Source organism: Myotis davidii, unplaced genomic scaffold, assembly GCF_000327345.1.
Source record: "Myotis davidii unplaced genomic scaffold, ASM32734v1 scaffold458, whole genome shotgun sequence".
NCBI classification, from domain to species: Eukaryota; Metazoa; Chordata; class Mammalia; order Chiroptera; family Vespertilionidae; genus Myotis; species Myotis davidii.
Genome location: NW_006289819.1, coordinates 91,351 through 110,879, shown reverse-complemented (window position 1 = coordinate 110,879; position 19,529 = coordinate 91,351). Strand labels below are relative to the sequence as shown.

The 19,529-nt window shown below is 39.1% G+C and overlaps 1 protein-coding gene across 1 annotated transcript in view; it reads right to left on the bottom strand.

The window, feature by feature from the left end:
• The window catches only part of EFCAB14 (EF-hand calcium binding domain 14), a 40,030-nt gene that overhangs the window by 12,915 nt on the left and 7,586 nt on the right, over positions 1–19,529 (bottom strand). Inside the window, 7 exon segments of the mRNA XM_015563198.1 lie at positions 810–884; positions 886–955; positions 958–1,030; positions 1,299–1,306; positions 3,386–3,554; positions 7,195–7,293; positions 17,012–17,157. Of these exon segments, the coding sequence (XP_015418684.1) occupies positions 810–884; positions 886–955; positions 958–1,030; positions 1,299–1,306; positions 3,386–3,554; positions 7,195–7,293; positions 17,012–17,157 (640 nt within the window).

Below are 19,529 nucleotides of genomic sequence, written 5' to 3'. Positions count from 1 at the left end.
TGCTTTCTATGTGCCAGTTTGACTTTATTTGTGGGCTTTCTTCTAGCTTTGGTGGTTACTTAAATTCACAGTATAATTTCCTGTATTTGGTTTCCATTTCTTTCTATATGCCTATATCTTGCTGTATGAGATCCTTAAAGGTGAGGCTTGCAACTATTAAAAAAACAATCCACATGGATCCCAGCACAAGGTATATGAGGAAAGGTGATTAAAGAAACACACGATAATGTGAAAACCAGTAAACCACATGGTCGGCTAGCATCCAGTTTCCTCGCATGTAAAATGGGAAGCTGGACTCAATGATCTCTTAAATTGAGGAGCTGGTCAGTTCTGACCTGTTATTTAAATGGCTTTCCTGACCTTATATGCAAAAGTATATGTGCAGATGGAGGAGGGTAAATCTGAAAGCCAAATTCTGGCTTAGTGAAATGGCAAAAGATTCTTCAGTTATGGCCACTGACATTGCTCCTACCCATAACAACTTAAAAAAGATCAAGACCTCACTTAGAAATATGTGCCAGAGCTTCCCTACCACTTGCAACAGAATAGGAGGCTTGTTATCTCTGCCAACAACTTGTGGTGAGCCCTGGGAAAGCAACTAAACCTCTCTACATCTCCCTTCCTAATCAGGACAAACACCGCCTGTGCCACGCACATCACAGAGCTAGTGTAAGGATTAGAGGAGACAAGGGTTAAGGATTAGATATAATACAAATGTGTAGCCTCTCAGATATGCCAGAAGTCTGTGTCTGAAAAGGTAGTGGACATTGCGACACAGACACGTCACTAAAGATCTGAAAAGATTTATGATGCTGACGGACAGGTTCGCTTGCTTTTCAATCTTGCTCATAGCAACCAAATCTCTTTCTACCAAGTTGACTCTGGGTAAGACTATTGACTGTCTCATTCATTCCCTTGAATTTAAGATCATTCTGCCTCTGATACCCCACTAGGCACTGTTTATCTCCTCTAAAGAGTTGTGGAGGTACAGGATATTCTGGAGTGGAAATAAATAAGTTGTGGAATCCTGCTAAAGATGTATGCTAGACAAGCAGGCCAGCAGCACTGAACCACCATTATTATGTCAAGTTATGGAAGTAAACTCCTTTTCCTGTTTAGACCATTGATCGTCTGTCTCTGCTTTGTCCTTCTACTCTAAATCGCTCTCAGTGTACACCCTCTGGAATTGTTTGCCTTCAGCTAGATAGGAGGGGGACAGAGAGAAGAGGACTACCTACATGATTCACTCTCTGGTCCCAGGAAGCTGAGAGGTTGGGAATTGATTTCCCAATGTTTACCTCACCTGCTGGCAGGAAAGCTTGCTGGGTTATTAACTGAAACATCCATTTACCTAATTTGTTAGAACAAAACTACCTTAGGAACAATACCAATTACTGAATTGGCTCATGTAGCAAAACTATAACAAGTAGTGCATTATTTAGTACAAGATTCAATTATTTTTATTGACATCCTTTAGTTACTGATTACTACTTAAATAGAAATGATGACTATAGGTTTTAAAGGGCATTAGACTCAGGACAGGAATTCTTCTTAGTGAAGATTTCCTTTATTTTCTTCATTGTGATTCTGAACTCAATACCCCTTTTCCTCCTTGTCTTTAGTCTTTAGAGAATCTTAACTTTTTAAGGATATGCTTTTTAACATTATTAGAATTTACTGTGGCTCAAAATAGCCACTGCTCTGAGTTCATCTGCTATCCATCCATCTTTAACTTGCCCAGATTGCTGTTTTTCATAGTTTCAGGATACTCTGGTCATTCTATGTCTTTCAAGATGTGAAAATAAACATACTCCACTGATTGACATGCGGGGCAAAAAACAGATTGCTAAATAAGAGATAGGAAAGCATCTTGGATCCCTATCCGAGCCCTCTCTGGTCAGCTCTCACGCAGGCATAAATATGCACAAGATGCCAGCTGAAGCCCCTGCCTCTTGGTGGGAATGGTGTCTAAGCCACATTGTAATGTGAGCATATAGAGCAGTGATGGCGAACCTTTTGAGCTCGGTCAGCATTTTGAAAAACCCTACCTAACTCTGGTGCTGTGTCACATATAGAAATTTTTTGATATTTGCAACCATAGTAAGACAAACACTTATATTTTTGATATTTATTTTATATATTTAAATGCCATTTAACAAAGAAAAATCAACCAAAAAAATGATTCATACTTTCGCTATCACTGGTATAGGCAATAAGTAATTACTAAATCTACTTAGCCATCTGGGATGATCCCAGAACATTCTAGCTTCTCACTGGGGCATCCACAGATTCATCAACATGGAGGGCAGATCTAAGAATGAGTGGAGAAGCTAGGGAGCTTTTGTACACCTTGAATAGTCCCAATTTCAAGTACATATAACTCATCTCCACAGCATGACAGCAGAGGTTGTGCTATCCTTTTCAGCCTTCATAAATCCTGAATGGAGCCGAGTATCCATTAGGAGATGAACTCAGGCCTCTGAATAACTGCAGACAGCTGACATCTGCACAGTGTGGAGAGACATTTGAAAACAACCCCTGAACACTGCAGGGGTTGTCTGTCTCACTTATCTGTTACTGCATAACAAATCATCCCAAAATTTTGTGGCTTAAAACAAGAATAATTTATTGTTTCTCAGGATTCTGTGGGTTGTCTAGGCTCAGCAGGGTGGGGGTGTTCTGTTTCACATGGTGTAGGCTGAGGTCACACATATGGCTGTGTTCTACTGGGAGCATGAACATCCAAAATGGCCTTCCATCCTCTGGAGCCTCTTCACTTGGCCTCTCATCATTCCCTAGTCCAGCCGTGGCAAACTACGGCCCGCGGGCCAGATTCGGCCCGTTTGGCTGTTCTACCTGGCCCACGGAACCGAAAGAGCGGAGGGTTCTCTTGCTCTCTCCTCCGTTCCTTCACCAGCAGCAGTGTTAACATGGCAACGTCGGGAAACACGGCCGCAGCTCCTTCTTCTGAGTCGAGTTTAAGAACCCATTGTGGCCCTCGAGTCAAAAAGTTTGCCCACCCCTGCCCTAGTCTAAGAGCCCTGCCACATTCTGGGCCCACAGAACAGTGAGAAATAATAAAGTGCTGTTTTAAGCCCTAAGTTGTGACGTGATTTGTTATGTAGCAATAAACAATGGAGACACTTCCCTACTTTCCTTTCATTCTTTTCCATTTTCCTTCCTCCCGTTCCATCCTCAGGTGTCTTATTTCGGTATCTCCTGCAGTACATTTGCAAAAGACTGAAGCTCTTCATTCTATCCACCTTAACTGCGTAATTTATAGATTGTGAAAATAACAATAAACACTGCTTACTGTATTTTTTTTTAAGGTGCATAGTAGGGTCTGTTTAGACAAATAGAAAGTGGGTACCCCTACTATTACTACTCAGAAAAGGGGAGGCAGGAGAGTGCTGACTTTCCGGAGTGCTTGTAGATTTCCTTACCAGGTCACTCTGTAGTAACTCCATGGCTTTCTTGTGTTCGTCCACAGTTTTCTGTATTGCCTCCACAGCAAGATGGACACTGTTTAAAGTATTGCCAATGGAGGCTACGCTCTGAACATAAACATATAGTAAGGTTAGTGTTTTTTCCTTTTTAAAAATTTGTATTAGATTTATTAAGATGTACCTGATTAAAGTGCACGTGTTCAAAATGTAAGTTTTGACATACATACACCTGTGAAACTAGTAACACAATCAAGATAATACACATCCATCACCCCCAAGTTATCCCTGTCCTTAGGCCACCACTGGTCTACTTTCTGTCACTACATATCAATTTGCATTTTCTAAATTTCATAGAAAGAGAAGCAGTGAGTATTTACTTTTTTAAAAATATGACTTCTTTCACTTAGTACAATTATTTTAAAATTTATCTATATTATAGTTACTCAGCTACATATGTAGCTGGGTAGCATTCTGTTGTATGGATACATTGTAGTTCATTTCCCTGTTGATGGATATTTAGGTTGTTTTCAGTGTTTGGCTACTACACATAAAGCTGTTATAAACATTAGTGTACATGTCTTTATGTGGGTATATGGTTATCATCACAATACCTAGAAGGTGAATGGCGGATCATATGGTAGATGTATACTTCACTTTTAAAAAAACTGCCAAACTGTGTTCTGAAATGGTTATACCATTTTATATTCCCACTAGCAGTGTATGAAAATCCCAATTACTCCATACCCTCAACACTGGTATCTGGAGTCTTCAATTTTAGCCATTCTAGTGGGAGTGCATATATCACTGATTTAAGTTTACATTAAACACCAATAAATGGAAGTCGGTGTTTTTAATTACTTCAGATATCTTCAAACTATGAATTTCATGTAGCTTATACTGACACAATTAACAGGAAAAAAAATCTCTATATAAAACTGAAGTGTCTGGACGACCAGACAACCAACCGGTTGCTATCACAAGCACTGACCACCAGGGGGAAGACACTCAACGCAGCAGCAGCAGCAGGCGCATTGGGGTTGGGATGAGTAGCAGTAGCGCAGGCAGAGCCTGCCGCTTCCTGCACTACTTCATGCTGTGCGGGATCAATGCGGACAGTGGAGCCCGATGAGCTGGTGGGTAAGGCCGGGCTGCGGCAGCGCGGAGGTTCACTGATCCCTGCAGGCCAGGCCGAGGGACCCCACTGGTGTATGAATCTGTACACTGGGCCTCTAGTATATATATATGTAAACAAGCAATTGTCTCAATTTAAAGGACTTTTCCTAGAGGAAAACCAAATCTTTCCTTTAAAAAACCCACTAGTTTATAGATTTGGAACCCATAGATAAGATTCTCCCACAAACTGTAGGCAGGCAGATGCCAGAGCTAACACTGTAGATTGCCACGGAGTTTGGAGCAAACGATGGCTTTTGAGTGAAAATGGGTGGAACCATTTCTGGCTTTGGGAAAACCAGCATCGCAGAGATGAAGTACAAATTCTACTTGGCATTATTGGTTCTTTTTTCACTTTAGAATCCCATCAGCAACTACTAAGGAGAGTCAGCTATGAGCAGTGGCTTACTCTGCTTTCATTAGCCGAAGAAGCCTAAGAGGACTGGGGACTTGGGAACATAACTCAGAAGCCGTCTTATTAAAAGCCCTGTCCTAAGGGAACACTCAAAAAAATGTTACTATTTGATGGGTCTTGACCTTTTATTAAGATAGACTGACAATTTTATGATGTCACATTAGTATTTTTAACCAAGCTCTTTTATATTACGCTGATAGCCAAGAATACAAGAGAACAAAAGATGACATTTTCAACATTAAAAAAAATTTACGTGAGTATACTAAGGTTAGGTATTTGAGATGAACTACCACTTCAAAACTGAGCCACTTGTAACAAAAGTAGTGTCTGACATTATTTATGCAAAAATTTGGAGAGACAACACCAATACACTGGTGCTCTGTTGTTACAGGCACTCAAAGACACCTCCTGTTAGAGAATCCTAACTGGCTGGATGTATGATCCCATCAGGATGCAAGAAGATAGTAAGCTCTTGTTCGGTATTCTCGGTAACTGCAAAGTGCCTGGCACACACTGGAAGAAGCTCCACAAATGTTTATTGAATTAATGAATGCAAGAATCAACCAGTTTCCTTCACGAATGCAAGACTGCCAGAGTCGCTTCTGTGCTAAAGGCGACAGAGGCCTATCTTTTTTCCTACTTGGCACTTGGGAACAATGGCAAGAAGTATTTGGCCTCATCAACGTGGTCCCTACTTTTGTATTTAAAGTTATAAACAGGTGACATTATTGGACAAATAGTAAGCTATGGAGACCAAGCTCACAAGTGGAGGGGCTATAAAATGGCAAGTTTTGTTTCTGTTTTTGGCTTAGGAAGTTCTCCTTGTAGAGACAATTTACATATTTATAGAGCCTGGCATATAGTCAAAGTTATCACACTAAATTTGAAAAGTTAAAGACTAGATTTGACTCCCTTGCTCCAGAATCCCTTCTTATATTTCCTGCTGCAAGGGCTGATGTTGCTTGGGTTCCAAGTAGGCCCCTTCTTCTTCCTATCCACTCTCCCCACCCAGCTCTAAAGATCCCTACGTATTACTCATCTGCTTGGTCACTGCCTCCTGCTCTTGGCCTGAATCTTAGGGATCAAAAAATCAGAAAATCCAAATTACTGTTTGCCTAGGGCAGTGGTTGGCAAACTCATTAGTCAACAGAGCCAAATATCAACAGTACTTCTTCAAAATAGACTTGCCCAGGCCGAAAACCAACTTCTGCACATGGGCCACGAAGTTTCAATCGCACTGTACGTGCACGCCCGCACGTGGTATTTTGTGGAAGAGCCACACTCAAGGGGCCAAAGAGCCGCATGTGGCTCACAAGCCGCAGTTTGTCGACCACAGGCCTAGGGTATATATGGAGTAAATTGCCTAGAGCAGAGACGGGAAATGTCCTGCCCTCGGGCCATATAAGCCCCAAGAAATCATTTGGTCTGGCCTTGCCAAGGCATTAGGCTTGAGTTAATTAGATGTTTGACCAAATATAGTAGGCTAATTTTTAAGTTGACAATTTTGTATGGCCTTCAGATGATGTTATAAATATCCAAATAGCTCTTGGCAGAAAAAGGTTCCCCACCCCTGGCTTAGAGGATGTGCACCTTTACCTTTATAAAACAACATACATTTTTTACCAAAATGCTTTTTACCATTTTTATTTCCAGCAGGAGTGTTTTAAAGTTTCCTTTGGTCTACAATCCTTGCTAATACTTATCACATCCTAAACTTTAAATGTTTGCTTTTCTTCAGATTATCTTTTTCTAAAAAATAAACAGTAATATAGAAGTTAATAATTTAGAGAAACTCTCATATACCATTGGTCTGCTTTCATGAAGACAAAGTGGATGATGAATCAAAAAGGCAAATAATGAAAAAAGAACCCACACATGTTAACATAGGAGTCCCAGTATAGCAATCTCGGGAATTGGAGAACCAAATAAAAAAGATGCAAATCCACATAAACCAGACCTAAAGTCACCTGTTGCAAATTAAATGCCCAACTAACTAGAACAAAACTGAGAAACTTTAAAATCTTTAGGACACAGTGATATGCTCTATTACTGCCCTCTTGGAGCAGGTGATTTCAAATGCCGGGTTTTCAAAGAAAACATCTAAGAAGCTAGAATTACTAGTACAGCAGTTGGTTAATCTCAGTGCCTATACATAGTACTTACCTTCTGAAGTCCCTCTACAGTAGCAGGCAGACTAATTAAATCTGCTGCTGATTTAACATTGGCTTTGAGGTGGTTTACTGCAGAATTCAACAGAGAAATCTGAAAGGAAGAGTAACAAACAATGAAAACAGAATTTGCACAGTGAATTCTTCCTTCACAGACTCTACATTTGATGCTGATGTCAAGGCACCCTTCGATTTTATGTACTTCTGTAATCCAGACATTATACCTTATTCAGCTCATACTTGAATAGACTGGAGATCTGAGAGGCAGCGATAATACCCCTTCTTTACCTACCCAATTTAAACACTAGTGCCAAAGAGAGAAAGGCAATTATTCTTTACCCTAACTCCTGGCAGCTACAAAATGTAAAAATCTTAAATTACCCAAAAGATGATTGCAACAGTGATTACAACACAATCCTTCAACAAAACGACAGAAAGAAAGCTAATGATCAAAGACCCCCGAAGGATTTCATTTCGGTAAAAAAATAACACCTTAGTTATTTACTGAACTTTTGTTCCTGCCCAAGTGGGAACATATAAAGTAAAAGCCCATCATCACAAAATACAGTCTACAGGAACTATACCCTGCCAACTTGAACAGCACTTTCAACTACTTGGGGATTTAGTTTTGGTTTAACAATGTGATTAATATTTCAAACTCAATAGCTCAACCAAAGCACTACTTTGTACCCCGAAGGTTCTCAATAAATACCCAGTGACTTGCGGACTGATGCACTGAATGTATTAAAATAGGAATTGAATCAAAATAAAATGTCTTCCCTTTTACTATTAGGGGTAGAATTCTACATACCTGGACTTCTCTCTCAGATGGGGGCTGGGGGAACCTTATAATACTCAATTTCAGGCTGCAGAGATCATATTCTTACAACCTTGCAGTGTGGCTCAAACACTCTTGAAAGACTCCTGGTTCCATACTGCTTTCCTATCCCAAATGCTAGAATGAGGACACAGATCTACCAATAGCAATTATATTCAGAGGGCCTCACAGAACAGCCACTAAAGTTTCTGGGCACTTATTCCATAAAAACGAAGTAAACCTGATCCCCTACTCTTTCCTTCAACAAATGTTTGGCATCTCCGTGTCAGGTTCTGCTGCAGGCACTGTGGAGATAGTGGCAAACAAGGCCTTGAAGTTTTGCTTTCATGGAGTACCCATCATAGTAGATGAGAGAAAAACAAAGAAGGAAAGTATCAGATAATAAGTACTATGCGAAGAAATTAAGCAGAACGTGGGAATGAGCAGCACTGTGTTCTGAACAAGGAGTCCAGTGAAGAGCCTGGTAACTTAGGTTCTCTTTTTCTTCTTTCCCTTTAGGAGGAAAATGTTCAGGGGCATCAAGCTACTTTTTATTCACTCATTACTGCAATAAATATTTATTGGGCCCTATTTTATACCAGGTGTCAGTGATCTTTTGGAGTTTACATTTAAGTGCAAGGAGACAATGTTATCTAATATGAGATAGTGGGTTATGTTAGGAAAAAATGAAAATAAGGAAACTTGATGAGTTACTGGATAACTACTTTAGATTGGATGATTAGAAAAAGCCTATATAAAGAGAAGACATTTAAACAGATCTAAATAATAAGAAGGAATTAATGAGACCTAAATTGAATGAAGTGCATTTGAGGGCAGAGGGAACTGCTGGGGTAAAGGAAAGAGCCTGGCATATCTGAAGAATAGAAAAAAGGCTGGTGGCAGAAGCACGTAATATGAGTGAGAAAGGGGGAAGGAAGGGAGAGGTGGAGGCAGGGAGGTAGAGGGTCTATCCCTTTATGGAAGGGAAGTAACATTAAATAAATAATTAAGTACTAAATGTGATAATACAGTTCTAAGAAAAGAACATCAGTGCAGACTGAACTGGACAGGATTCATAGAAGTAGGACTCCAATTAGACTCTGATGGAAAGATTTTATATATAAAAATAAAACAGGTATTCTTTTTAGGTTAGAAGGGTGAGTGTGGCATTGGGTAATAGGTAGGGAGCAACAACATTAATAGGCCCAGGAAAACTTTTTCTGCATGGCACTTCTCAAAGTGATGATGATTTATTTACTTGTGTAATTATGTGTTAAGTTTCTCAAGGATGGTAATGGTCTTACAAATGGCCAGTGTGGCTGGCTGGCAGCTACTATTTTTTCCCCAAACTAGAGGAGCAGCTGAAAGCCAATGACAGCAGGATAAGGTGAGATACTGTTTCACTTCTTCCCATGCCCCAAACTCTCTAGGCCTGGGTATCAGCTGCCTCACTGAAAGAGTTTGCTCTGGAGAGCTGACCATTAACTCTGTAATCACCAAACATCACTTGGGACTTCTTACTCATTTATAAGACCTGGACCACAAACTGGTCACTAGGACTCAGCTTTGTTCCCATAAACAGTAAAGCTGGATTCCATCTCTCAGCATTCCCTTCTTTTGAGTAGAATAATGCCACAATCCATGGAAAACTACAGCAAAGCTACATGTGTAACTAGAACGGAGAGACAAGGGGCTCCCTCCATTATCACTGGGACTGCTCTAGGATGTCAGATTGGATCCAAGTATTACAGAACTTATCTCTGATTCAAAGAGTCTAAAAAACTGAATTAAGTAGAAACCATTAAAATAAAAACCCAAATTTCAGCCAAAAGATGTCATGACATTTATGCATATTACATGACTTTTCATTAGCAAAATTAAAAATAGCTACTGTAGACCATTTTATACTTTGATATCTGAAATGCTGCTTTTTTTGCTTTGGGGTTAAAATTAAGTGTTCTTTCTTTTTAAACTATATTTTTATTGATTTCAGAGAGGAAGGGAGATAGAAACATCAATGATAAGAATTAATGATTGACTACCTCTTACACCCTGCCCTCCTCCCCTCCCCCCACCCCTTTACTGGAGATTGAGCCTGCAACTGCAACTGGGGCATGTGCCCCTACAAGGAATCGAACTGTGACCCCTTGGTTCATAGGTTGATGCTCAACCACTGAACTACACTGGCTGGGGAAGTGTTCTTTACATAGTAAGCAAAAAAGTTACTAAAACAGGCAACCATCAATGATGAATATGAGCTCTAGTAGGAACCTGACATCATACCTTTTCAACTTCATCTACTGAGCAGCTACTGAATTTTATAGCAGATATAAAGATGGAAGGCAGAAAGGAAAACTGGGAAAAAGACAGGCTCTTAGCACCTGAATATTTTAATGTTAGCACCTCTACACAGCTGTGCGACCTAGGGCTAGCTACTTCTCGGAATCTGTTTTCTTATTGGTAAAATGGAGATACCACCTCCTACTTCATAGGTCTATAGAAAAAGAAAAAAAGATTTCATATGTAGTACTTCTAATAGGAGTCTGCATAAAGAAAGCATTTGATGAATGGCAGTTATCATCTCAATTGCCATCACTATCACCAACATCACACAGCACAGAGTTCTGTGTACAACCTTCTAGTGTAATTAGATACAAACACAGTAGTCCCCAATTATACTCAGTTTTGCTTTCTGTGGTTTGTTACCTGTGGTTAAATGTGGTCCAAAAAGATTAAAGGGGAAATTTCAGAAATAAACTAATTCATAAATTTTAAATTGTATGCCCTTCTTAGTGTAATCAAATCTCCTGCTATCCTGACCCATCCCGCCACATGATTCATCCTTTTGTCCAATATATCCAGGATGTATACTCTACCTGCCCATTAGTCACTTAGTAGCTGTCTTGATTATCAGATGACTGTCATGCAGTGCTTGTGTTCAAGTAACCGTTATTTTACTTAACAATGGCCCCAAAGCTCAAGAGTAGTGATGCTGGCAATTTGGATATGCCAGAGAAGCTGTAAGTGCTTCCTTTAGGTGAAAAAGTGAAAGTTCTCCACTTAATAAGGAAATAAAAAAATCAGATGCTGAGGTTGCTAAGATCTTTGTTAAGAACAAATCTATTTGTGAAATTGTGAAGGAAAAGAAATTTGTGCTAGTTTTGCTGTTGCACCTCAAACTGCAATAGTTATGGCCACAGTGAGTGTTAAATGCTTAGTTAAGATGAAAATGGCATTAAATTTGTGGATGGAAGACATGAACAGAAAGTGTGCTCTGATTGATGGTAACATGGTGTGCCAGAAAGCATTGAGCCTATATAAAGACTTCAGCAAGGTGTCCCCTGAAACGATTAATTCCCAGCCATTTCTTGAAAGTAAGAGATGGTTACACAGATTCAGGAGATCTGAATTAAAAAATGTAAAAATTACTGTAGAGAGACTGCAGTTATATAACTTTTATTACAGTATATTGTTATAGTTGTTCTATTTCATTGTTACTGTTGTTAATCTCTTACTGTGCCTAGTTTATAAATGAAACTTGATCACAGGTATGTATGCATAGAAAAGACACAGTATATAGAAGGTTTGGCACTATCGGCAGTTTCAATCATCCACTGGAGGTCTTGGATAAGAAGGAACTACTCTGACTATCACATCATAAGATATCTGGACCAAGTACCAAAAAAACAGATATAGAACATACTATAGAACAGTGGTTCTCAACCTTCCTAATGCCACGACCCTTTAATACAGTTCCTCATGTTGTTGTGACCCCTACACTAATAAATAATTAGTCATAATCATAAAATTATTTTTGTTGCTACTTCATAACTGTAATTTTGCTACTGTTATGAATTGTAATGTAAATATCTGATATGCAGGATGTATTTTCATTGTTACAAATTGAACATAATTAAGCATAGTGATTAATCACAAAAACAATATGTAATTATATATGTGTTTTCCGATGGTCTTAGGTGACCCCTGAGAAAGGGTTGTTCGACTCCCAAAGGGGTTGCGACCCACAGGTTGCGAACCGCTGCTATTGAAGATGATGACCTCAAGGTCCTTGCTGACTCTTGCTGACATATCCTTCCTTACTTCTGGCCTCTTTCCACCAAACTACCTTATTAATAAAAGCCTATGTGGTCATCACGCCCTCATGACACCCTCATGCCATAATAAGCGATCACCAGGAGTCTGTGTGCGCAGCAGGCGTGCGCAGGTGGGCGGGGGCTTGATGCTGCGTGCACGGCTTGGAGGTGGGTCCCGTGAATCCACGAGGCCTGGGGGTCCCTCGGATCAGCAAGGTGCAAGGCGGGCCCCATGGCTCCAGCCTACCTCTTTGGGGCAATCATGGAGGAGCCCCAGGTGGGTGGGGCCTACCTCTTTGGGGTGATCAATTGCGGGGTTCCCGCATTGTGAGAGGGAACAGGCCAGGCTGGCCCCCCCCCCCCCCCCCGCCCCCTGTGCATGAATTTAGTGCATCAGGCCTCTAGTGCTATAATAAAACAAAAATCCCCTGAACACACTGTTTTTCATTTGTCTGTGCTTTTGCACATATACTCAATTCTCACTATTCACAGTAGTTATGTTCTGGAACAGAGATTTTCAATCAGTGTGCTGCAAGAATTTTGAAAACATGCAATACCTGAATATTTAGTCGGGAGCACTGACAAAATAAAAAAATGACAACAACCAACACAACAATGGCTACCTGGTATGAATGAATCAAAATTATACCTATTTTTTGGGTCAGATTGGCAAAAAATGTATTTTTTTGGTGTGCTGCAGAATTTTACTAATTAGTTTATGAGTGCCATGATGAAAAAGGTGGAAAATCACTGTTCTAGAAATTCACAGCAGACACTGAATGAGTGATTACTGAGCCATTGCTCCTAAGGGAAGTAGAGAGTTATGTTCCAAGAGTCCTCTGATCACAACATTTTTGTCAATTAATCAATATAATACATAACTTTGTTTTATGTGTATTTCTTTTAAAGATGTCTTATTTAATGTATATTGCTGAACTCGTGCCTGAATGCAGCTTATCCAACACATCTATTTTCACTGTAAGGCACAACACAGCTTTCTTGCACTCTGCAACGTTAGACAGACTTCAGCACTATGATAGTTGTACATTTAAAACAGCAGGATCACACACACAAAAACCGTGGCACTAAATACATCATGAAAAGAAAACTTGTTTACACTATGAGCTGAAACAAGGCAGAGTGTGGCCTTGTTTAACTTCAACTGGAAGCGCTCCTATTGGGTGACTTAAATTTTTCACCACTAGATTCCTGCCAATGAATAACTGACTGCAAAAGCACCACACGTACAGATTTTTAGGTTACAAACAAATTTTAGCTAGTAGGTGAATTTGCAAATATGGAAATCTGCAAATGATGAGGATCAAGTGTATTAAACAGGACACCCTCTCTCTTTCTATAGAATTTATCTGGCCAACTCCTATTAGCCAGCCCTTCAGGACTCAGCTCAAGATATATGAGAAGCTTTGCTTGAATCCAGCCAGTCTGGGTCAGAAACACCTAAAAAATGCCCCATAGTGCTCATATGGACCGGCTTCTTATTGCTTATTAGGCTGTTTTATAACTGTTTACTTTTATATTTCTCCTCCAATTGATGGTAAGAGCCTTGAGGGTGGGAATCCAAGGCCTAACTCCATAAAAGCAGTTCATTAAACATTTGTTGAATTAATGGTCTTTAAAGAAGGGAGCAGACTCCCTATAATGTTGAGAATGGACATGGTCATGTATGAAATTAGAAGTTTCATAAGTAACATAGAAAAGTAAATTGATTTTAACACTTTTTAAAAGATTTTTCAATACAAAATTTGATTTTAACTTCTTTCAAACTTTTTTTTTCAGGCTGCATTAACTTCAATTCATATTGTGATAAGGACAGTACTTGCTAAGTGATATACATTTTATTATTGTTTAAGCCACTTTGGATTTCTTAAAAAAAATTTTTGCCACTAAAAAGATCTAATTGACAGAGTTACCCTGAGATATAGTCACATGGTTAAATATTAACTTTATATCTGTTTTGGTTTTGGACAAATGCCTTTCTATCAGAAATGTATCACAATTTTAGAAAATCATTCAGAGAATGATGAGAAAGGCTAACATGGGCCAAATAAACAAGGTTTAAGTTTATGTGGGCCGAAAAAAACCAAAAGCTTCAATTTTCATAGAAATGTTGGTTTATTTCGATAGAGACATGCTGAATATAAAGGGCTGAAGTAAATGAATAATCACTAACATAAAACAACATTTTATAAAAATTAATATTTTTTCTTGAACATTAACTTACCAGACACTGAATAACTGCACAAGTTAATAAACATAATGCAAATAAACCTATTTTTCTTGTTCTCTGAAAGCAAAATATTTTCTGTTGTGCACACTTAACAAGTCAGTTCAAGACTAATGACATGGCAATTAGCTGCTAAAATATTCGCTGCTAGTATTAGTGGAGAGAAGTGTTGTGCCTGCACGTAAGGTGCATAAGTGAAATGAATGCAACATGATTATAATGATCAGTCATTAGCAAACGCTGTAGTTTGTTATTAATAATTATGTATAACAGGATATTGTAAAAATTAAGTTATGAAATTTTTATTAAAACGTTTCTTACATACCGCTATTATTGGCTGGGCCACAAAAATATTCATTGTGGGCCACATGCGGGTCGTGGGGCAAGATTTTGACATGCATGCTCTGGACCAAGCTAAAGCTCTGGTTACCACCACCCGTCCCTTCTGCACCCATGCCAACAAAGAATTTCTCTGCCTCAGGCTAGTTTCATCAGTCAGTCCCATCAACTTTGAAGATCTACTGAAGCTAAAATGGAAAGGGTTTCAGTTCAATCTCTCCTACTTTTATACATGAAGCTTTAGGACTGAAGTAAATTTCCTGTTTATCTTCTTTCCCAGGTACTTTTTGTTATTAAAAATAACAGCCAGGACAAGAATAAAGTGATTACTTTGTTTCTAGATTCCAAATTAAAGAGAACTGAGAAACCAAAACACATAGGAAAGGTTTGAAAACCGTGTCCTCTCACACCAAATACAAACTTCCCCTTTGACTCTTTTGTGCTGCTTGACAAGATGGGAATGTAGCTGACATTGCTGGCTCTTCATCCTGAAAGATCTCAAGCTGGCCCAGAACTGTAAACTCCATGACTATCTAAATGGAATCTCTGGTTTGCCCTAGTCAGAGATGTTAATTATTTCTCAGTGCTTTACTGTGGTTGATTTCCACTTGATGTAATCTCTGGTCAAACTGCTCATTTGCTCTGTGAATACAAGGCCAGTCCATCCTGTTCTTTTTGCAGAAAAAGGAGTGAATACTTGTTTTTTTCTAAATACTGAGAGTCCAAGGATAATACGTAATGAGTAAATACTGCAACTGATCAATTATTTCATGAATGACTAAAAAAAATGGAATAGAACAGAATAGAAAATAAAATATCATAAGGCATCATAAGAGTAAGCTAATATTTTCAGAAACTTTTATTTCAGTTACATATATGTATGTGTTTATTAGATAATGATGTAAAACATCTCTTATTGTAGGCAAAAGTTTTAAAGCTGCAGCACCAGGCCATTGACCTGTTCAACTGATGAACTGCCCAACTCCTGCACTCCTGCTGGAAGGTGGTGGGGGAGCTTCAGAAAGATGTGTAAGCCCTTTATCCTAGCATAGTGCTTCTCCTTGCCACTGGCTTATTCTGAACTCTGTGACTCCATTCTGAAGAAGAGAATATCCTCTTAGTGCCAACAAGAATGGCCCATCTATTTTTAAGCACTTTGCAGGTGTGCCATTCATTTGCTACTTGAGGTTTTTGGTTTTTTTTAATCCACATTTTTCCTAATTAAACTGCAAAAACTGAGGATAGGGGCTACAGTTACCCAGCAACAACTTTATAAATACAAGATCCTTGATCAAAAACCTTTTAGGGATTGGAAAAGTTTTTCCTCTAGGCCTGCTTGTCTGGCCAAGGTATTTAACCAACTCTGCCACTTCCTCCTATGCCAGTGATGGCGAGCCTTTTGAGCTCGGCGTGTCAGCATTTTGAAAAACCCTAACTTAACTCTGGTGCCGTGTCACATATAGAAATTTTTTGATATTTGCAACCATAGTAAAACAAAGATTTATATTTTTGATATTTATTTTATATATTTAAATGCCATTTAACAAAGAAGAATCAACCAAAAAAATGAGTTCGTGTGTCACCTCTGACACGCGTGTCATAGGTTTGCCATCACTGTCCTATGCTATGCTAGAATAACTATCATTAGATGTGGATGGTTTCCAGATAGGTTTTAGTATAGTACCTTGGTCGGCAAACTGTGGCTAATGAGCCACATGCGGCTCTTTGGCCCCTTGAGTGTGGCTCTTCCTAAGCCTTAGGAGTACCTTAATTAAGTTAATAACAATGCACCTACCTATATAGTTTAAGTTTAAAAAATTTGGCTCTCAAAAGAAATTTTAATCACTGTACTGTTGATATTTCGCTCTGTTGACTAATGAGTTTGCCCACCACTGGTATAGTATATAGTATATACCTCAAGATTGTGTCTGTAAGTTTATATACTCTTAAACAAAATAAGCTCTCATTATCTAATAAAAATATGCTATCCTTTTTCTTGGGGATTAGATGGCACTCTTTCTAAAAAAAAAAATTTATACCTACACTGCTCTTTATGAGAACTGACTCAAGTATTTCCAACTCCCTCTAAATTATTCTACTTTGTACATTATCCTTTGAAGAAGGGGTTAACAGGTTTAATTATTTGGTAAATGCATAACTATTACCTATTTTACCCGAATTTAATGCATTGGAATCACAGTTTACAAAAACCATATCAAAAAGTAAAACAATTTGGAGTTACCTATACCTACAGATTCAAACCAAATAGAACTAAATATTCATAGCTTACACAGAAATAAAATCACACTTTTGCTACCTGCTTATTCATTTCTGTGATGTTTATCCAGACCTTGTTCAAGCCCAGCTCTCCAGATTCAATCTTCTCAAGTTCTCTTTGTTTGCTGAGTAGTTCTTCATTAAGTTTGGGAATTTCTTGGAATGAACTTTTCTGATTAGATTCCACTAAAAGCAAAAATAAGAACAATCATAAATAGCCATAAAGTTCCCTCATGGCTCCAAGAAAAAAAAATGATCCTATACAGTAGGAAAGTAGATAGAACACGTTAACCCTGGGAGGATAATGACTAAATTTATATCTATGAACTACATGTCCTTTTATTTATATAAATGTACATCTTTAACACTAAAGCTTTTAATTGGGGCTATTCACGACTGGCAATACAACTTTTAAAAGTCAGGTGGCTAAAAATGATAATGATGACTATAAGCAGTAAGAGTTAGATTTGAATCACAGCTCTGTAACTTACTGTGATCTTGAGAAAATAACTCAACTTTTTTGAGTTCAGTTACCTCATCTGTAAAATATACTTTACAGGCCCTAACCGGTTTGGCTCAGCAGATAGAGTGTCGGCCTGCGGACTCAAAGGTCCCAGGTTCGATTCTGGTCAAGGGCATGTACCTTGGTTGCGGGCACATTCCCAGTGGGGAGTGTGCAGGAGGCAGCTGATTGATGTTTCTCTCTCATCGATGTTTCTAACTCTCTATCCCTCTCCCTTCCTCTCTGTAAAAAATCAATAAAATATATTTTATATATATATGTATATATTATTTTTACAGGATTTTTAGAATCAAATGAAAGAATGTCTATAAAGTACTAAACACAGCTGGCCAGGCAGACAGTAAGTGACAAATAAATGTTAAGTACTGACCACCTTTACTCCATCAATGCTCCAGGTGACATCATAAGTTATATCTCTAAGTATATAAGTCTACTTTTCTCTATCTCAAATTGGTCAAATGCAAGGTGGGTTCTTACCCCCTTTAAAGTACTGTTATGAGGACTAAGATTTTAAATCTTTTTCATAAACAGCAGGGTGTTTTCTTAAATCCACCCCAAAGCTCAAAGTAACAGTAAAGGAAAATAAAGGAACATGTTAACTAAGTATAGGCTGATATTTGGCCTTCCTTTTGGGAAATAATATCTCCTGATTTGTAAGCCTGAAGACAGAGGCCTGCAAGAGTGCTTTCTCTTATTACTTTAAAGAGTATTTTTCCTTTACATGGAAAATATTGATAATCACTGGTCCTCCAGAATAAAACCTACTTTTTTTTTTAAAGTACACAGTGCCCAAATAGTTATTATATACTTTCTTTGAAACCAAAAACTGACACACAGGACAGAGATAAGACAATTTACTAAAACGTAAGTACTACGACATTCTGCATGATTAGCACTTAGAATATACCTGGCACTCGGTATTACTGACTGAATAAATCTGGCCTTTGCTTACCTCCCCAACCACGTTTCTCCTTACTTTACCTACCTCTTTAATCTACTTCCTAGCCAAGCAGATTTTCCTGACATATCAACCTCTTTAAGCCTCAGTGACCCTGCACACTCTATTCTTTCTGCCTAGATGCCTTCAGCATGTCCCTTTTTCATTTCTGCCACCCTAGCCTAGATAATTACTTTCAAGATTCAGCACAAATAGCTGCACCCCCCACCTTGGATCACCGCCACTTTTATCACTCCTCGGAGAGAACGCTGCCCTCGAGTTCCGACCGAGGCCAGTCCGTCCCACCTCTCCCGTCTGCGTCCCTAGCGACTCGCCCGGATCTGGAGCTCAGAGTCTGCTACTCCCTCTCGATTGTTTGCGCCGCTCCCTTCGCCCCGCCGTCCGCGCCGCGCCGCCAGCCCTGCTCCGCGCGCACTCGTACCTCAGAATTTCACTTCAGCACTGCGCCGCCTCTGAGTCTGGAAATAATATTCTCTTTACTCCTAGTTGTAGAATTTCCACTCAGCCAGCCCTCCTGTGGCTCTGGACGTTGTCCTTTCCCTGGATCAAGCTTAATTTGAATTGGTTGTTCAAGGCGGCAATCTCCGGCGTTAACCTATGCCGCCATCTTCGGTTCTTAGATAATTACTTTCAAGATTCAGCACAAATAGCTGCACCCCCCACCTTGGATCACCGCCACTTTTATCACTCCTAACACTTAATATACACTGTGCTATAGCTATATACTGTCTGCCTCCTGAACCAGACTGAGAGAGCTGTAAGAGGACAGAGACCAAATCATATTAGTCATGTATTCCCAGGGCCAACCAGTGCCAGGGAAACAGAACTCAAATACTTTTCCAGTGAAATAATTGTAGGGTAGGAAATGGAGATAATGCTAGCCTATTAAGTCAAACAAAGAAAACTCAACAAACACAACAACTAAAAATCATAAAGGACACCAATAAGGAGGGAAAAACTGGCTAGTGGTTTCCCCAATACAACAAAGCCCACTATCTGAAAATTCAGAATTATTAAAATAAATCAGGTATTTTTATTCATTTTTCAAAATATACACCAAAGAATTTCTTCATATAT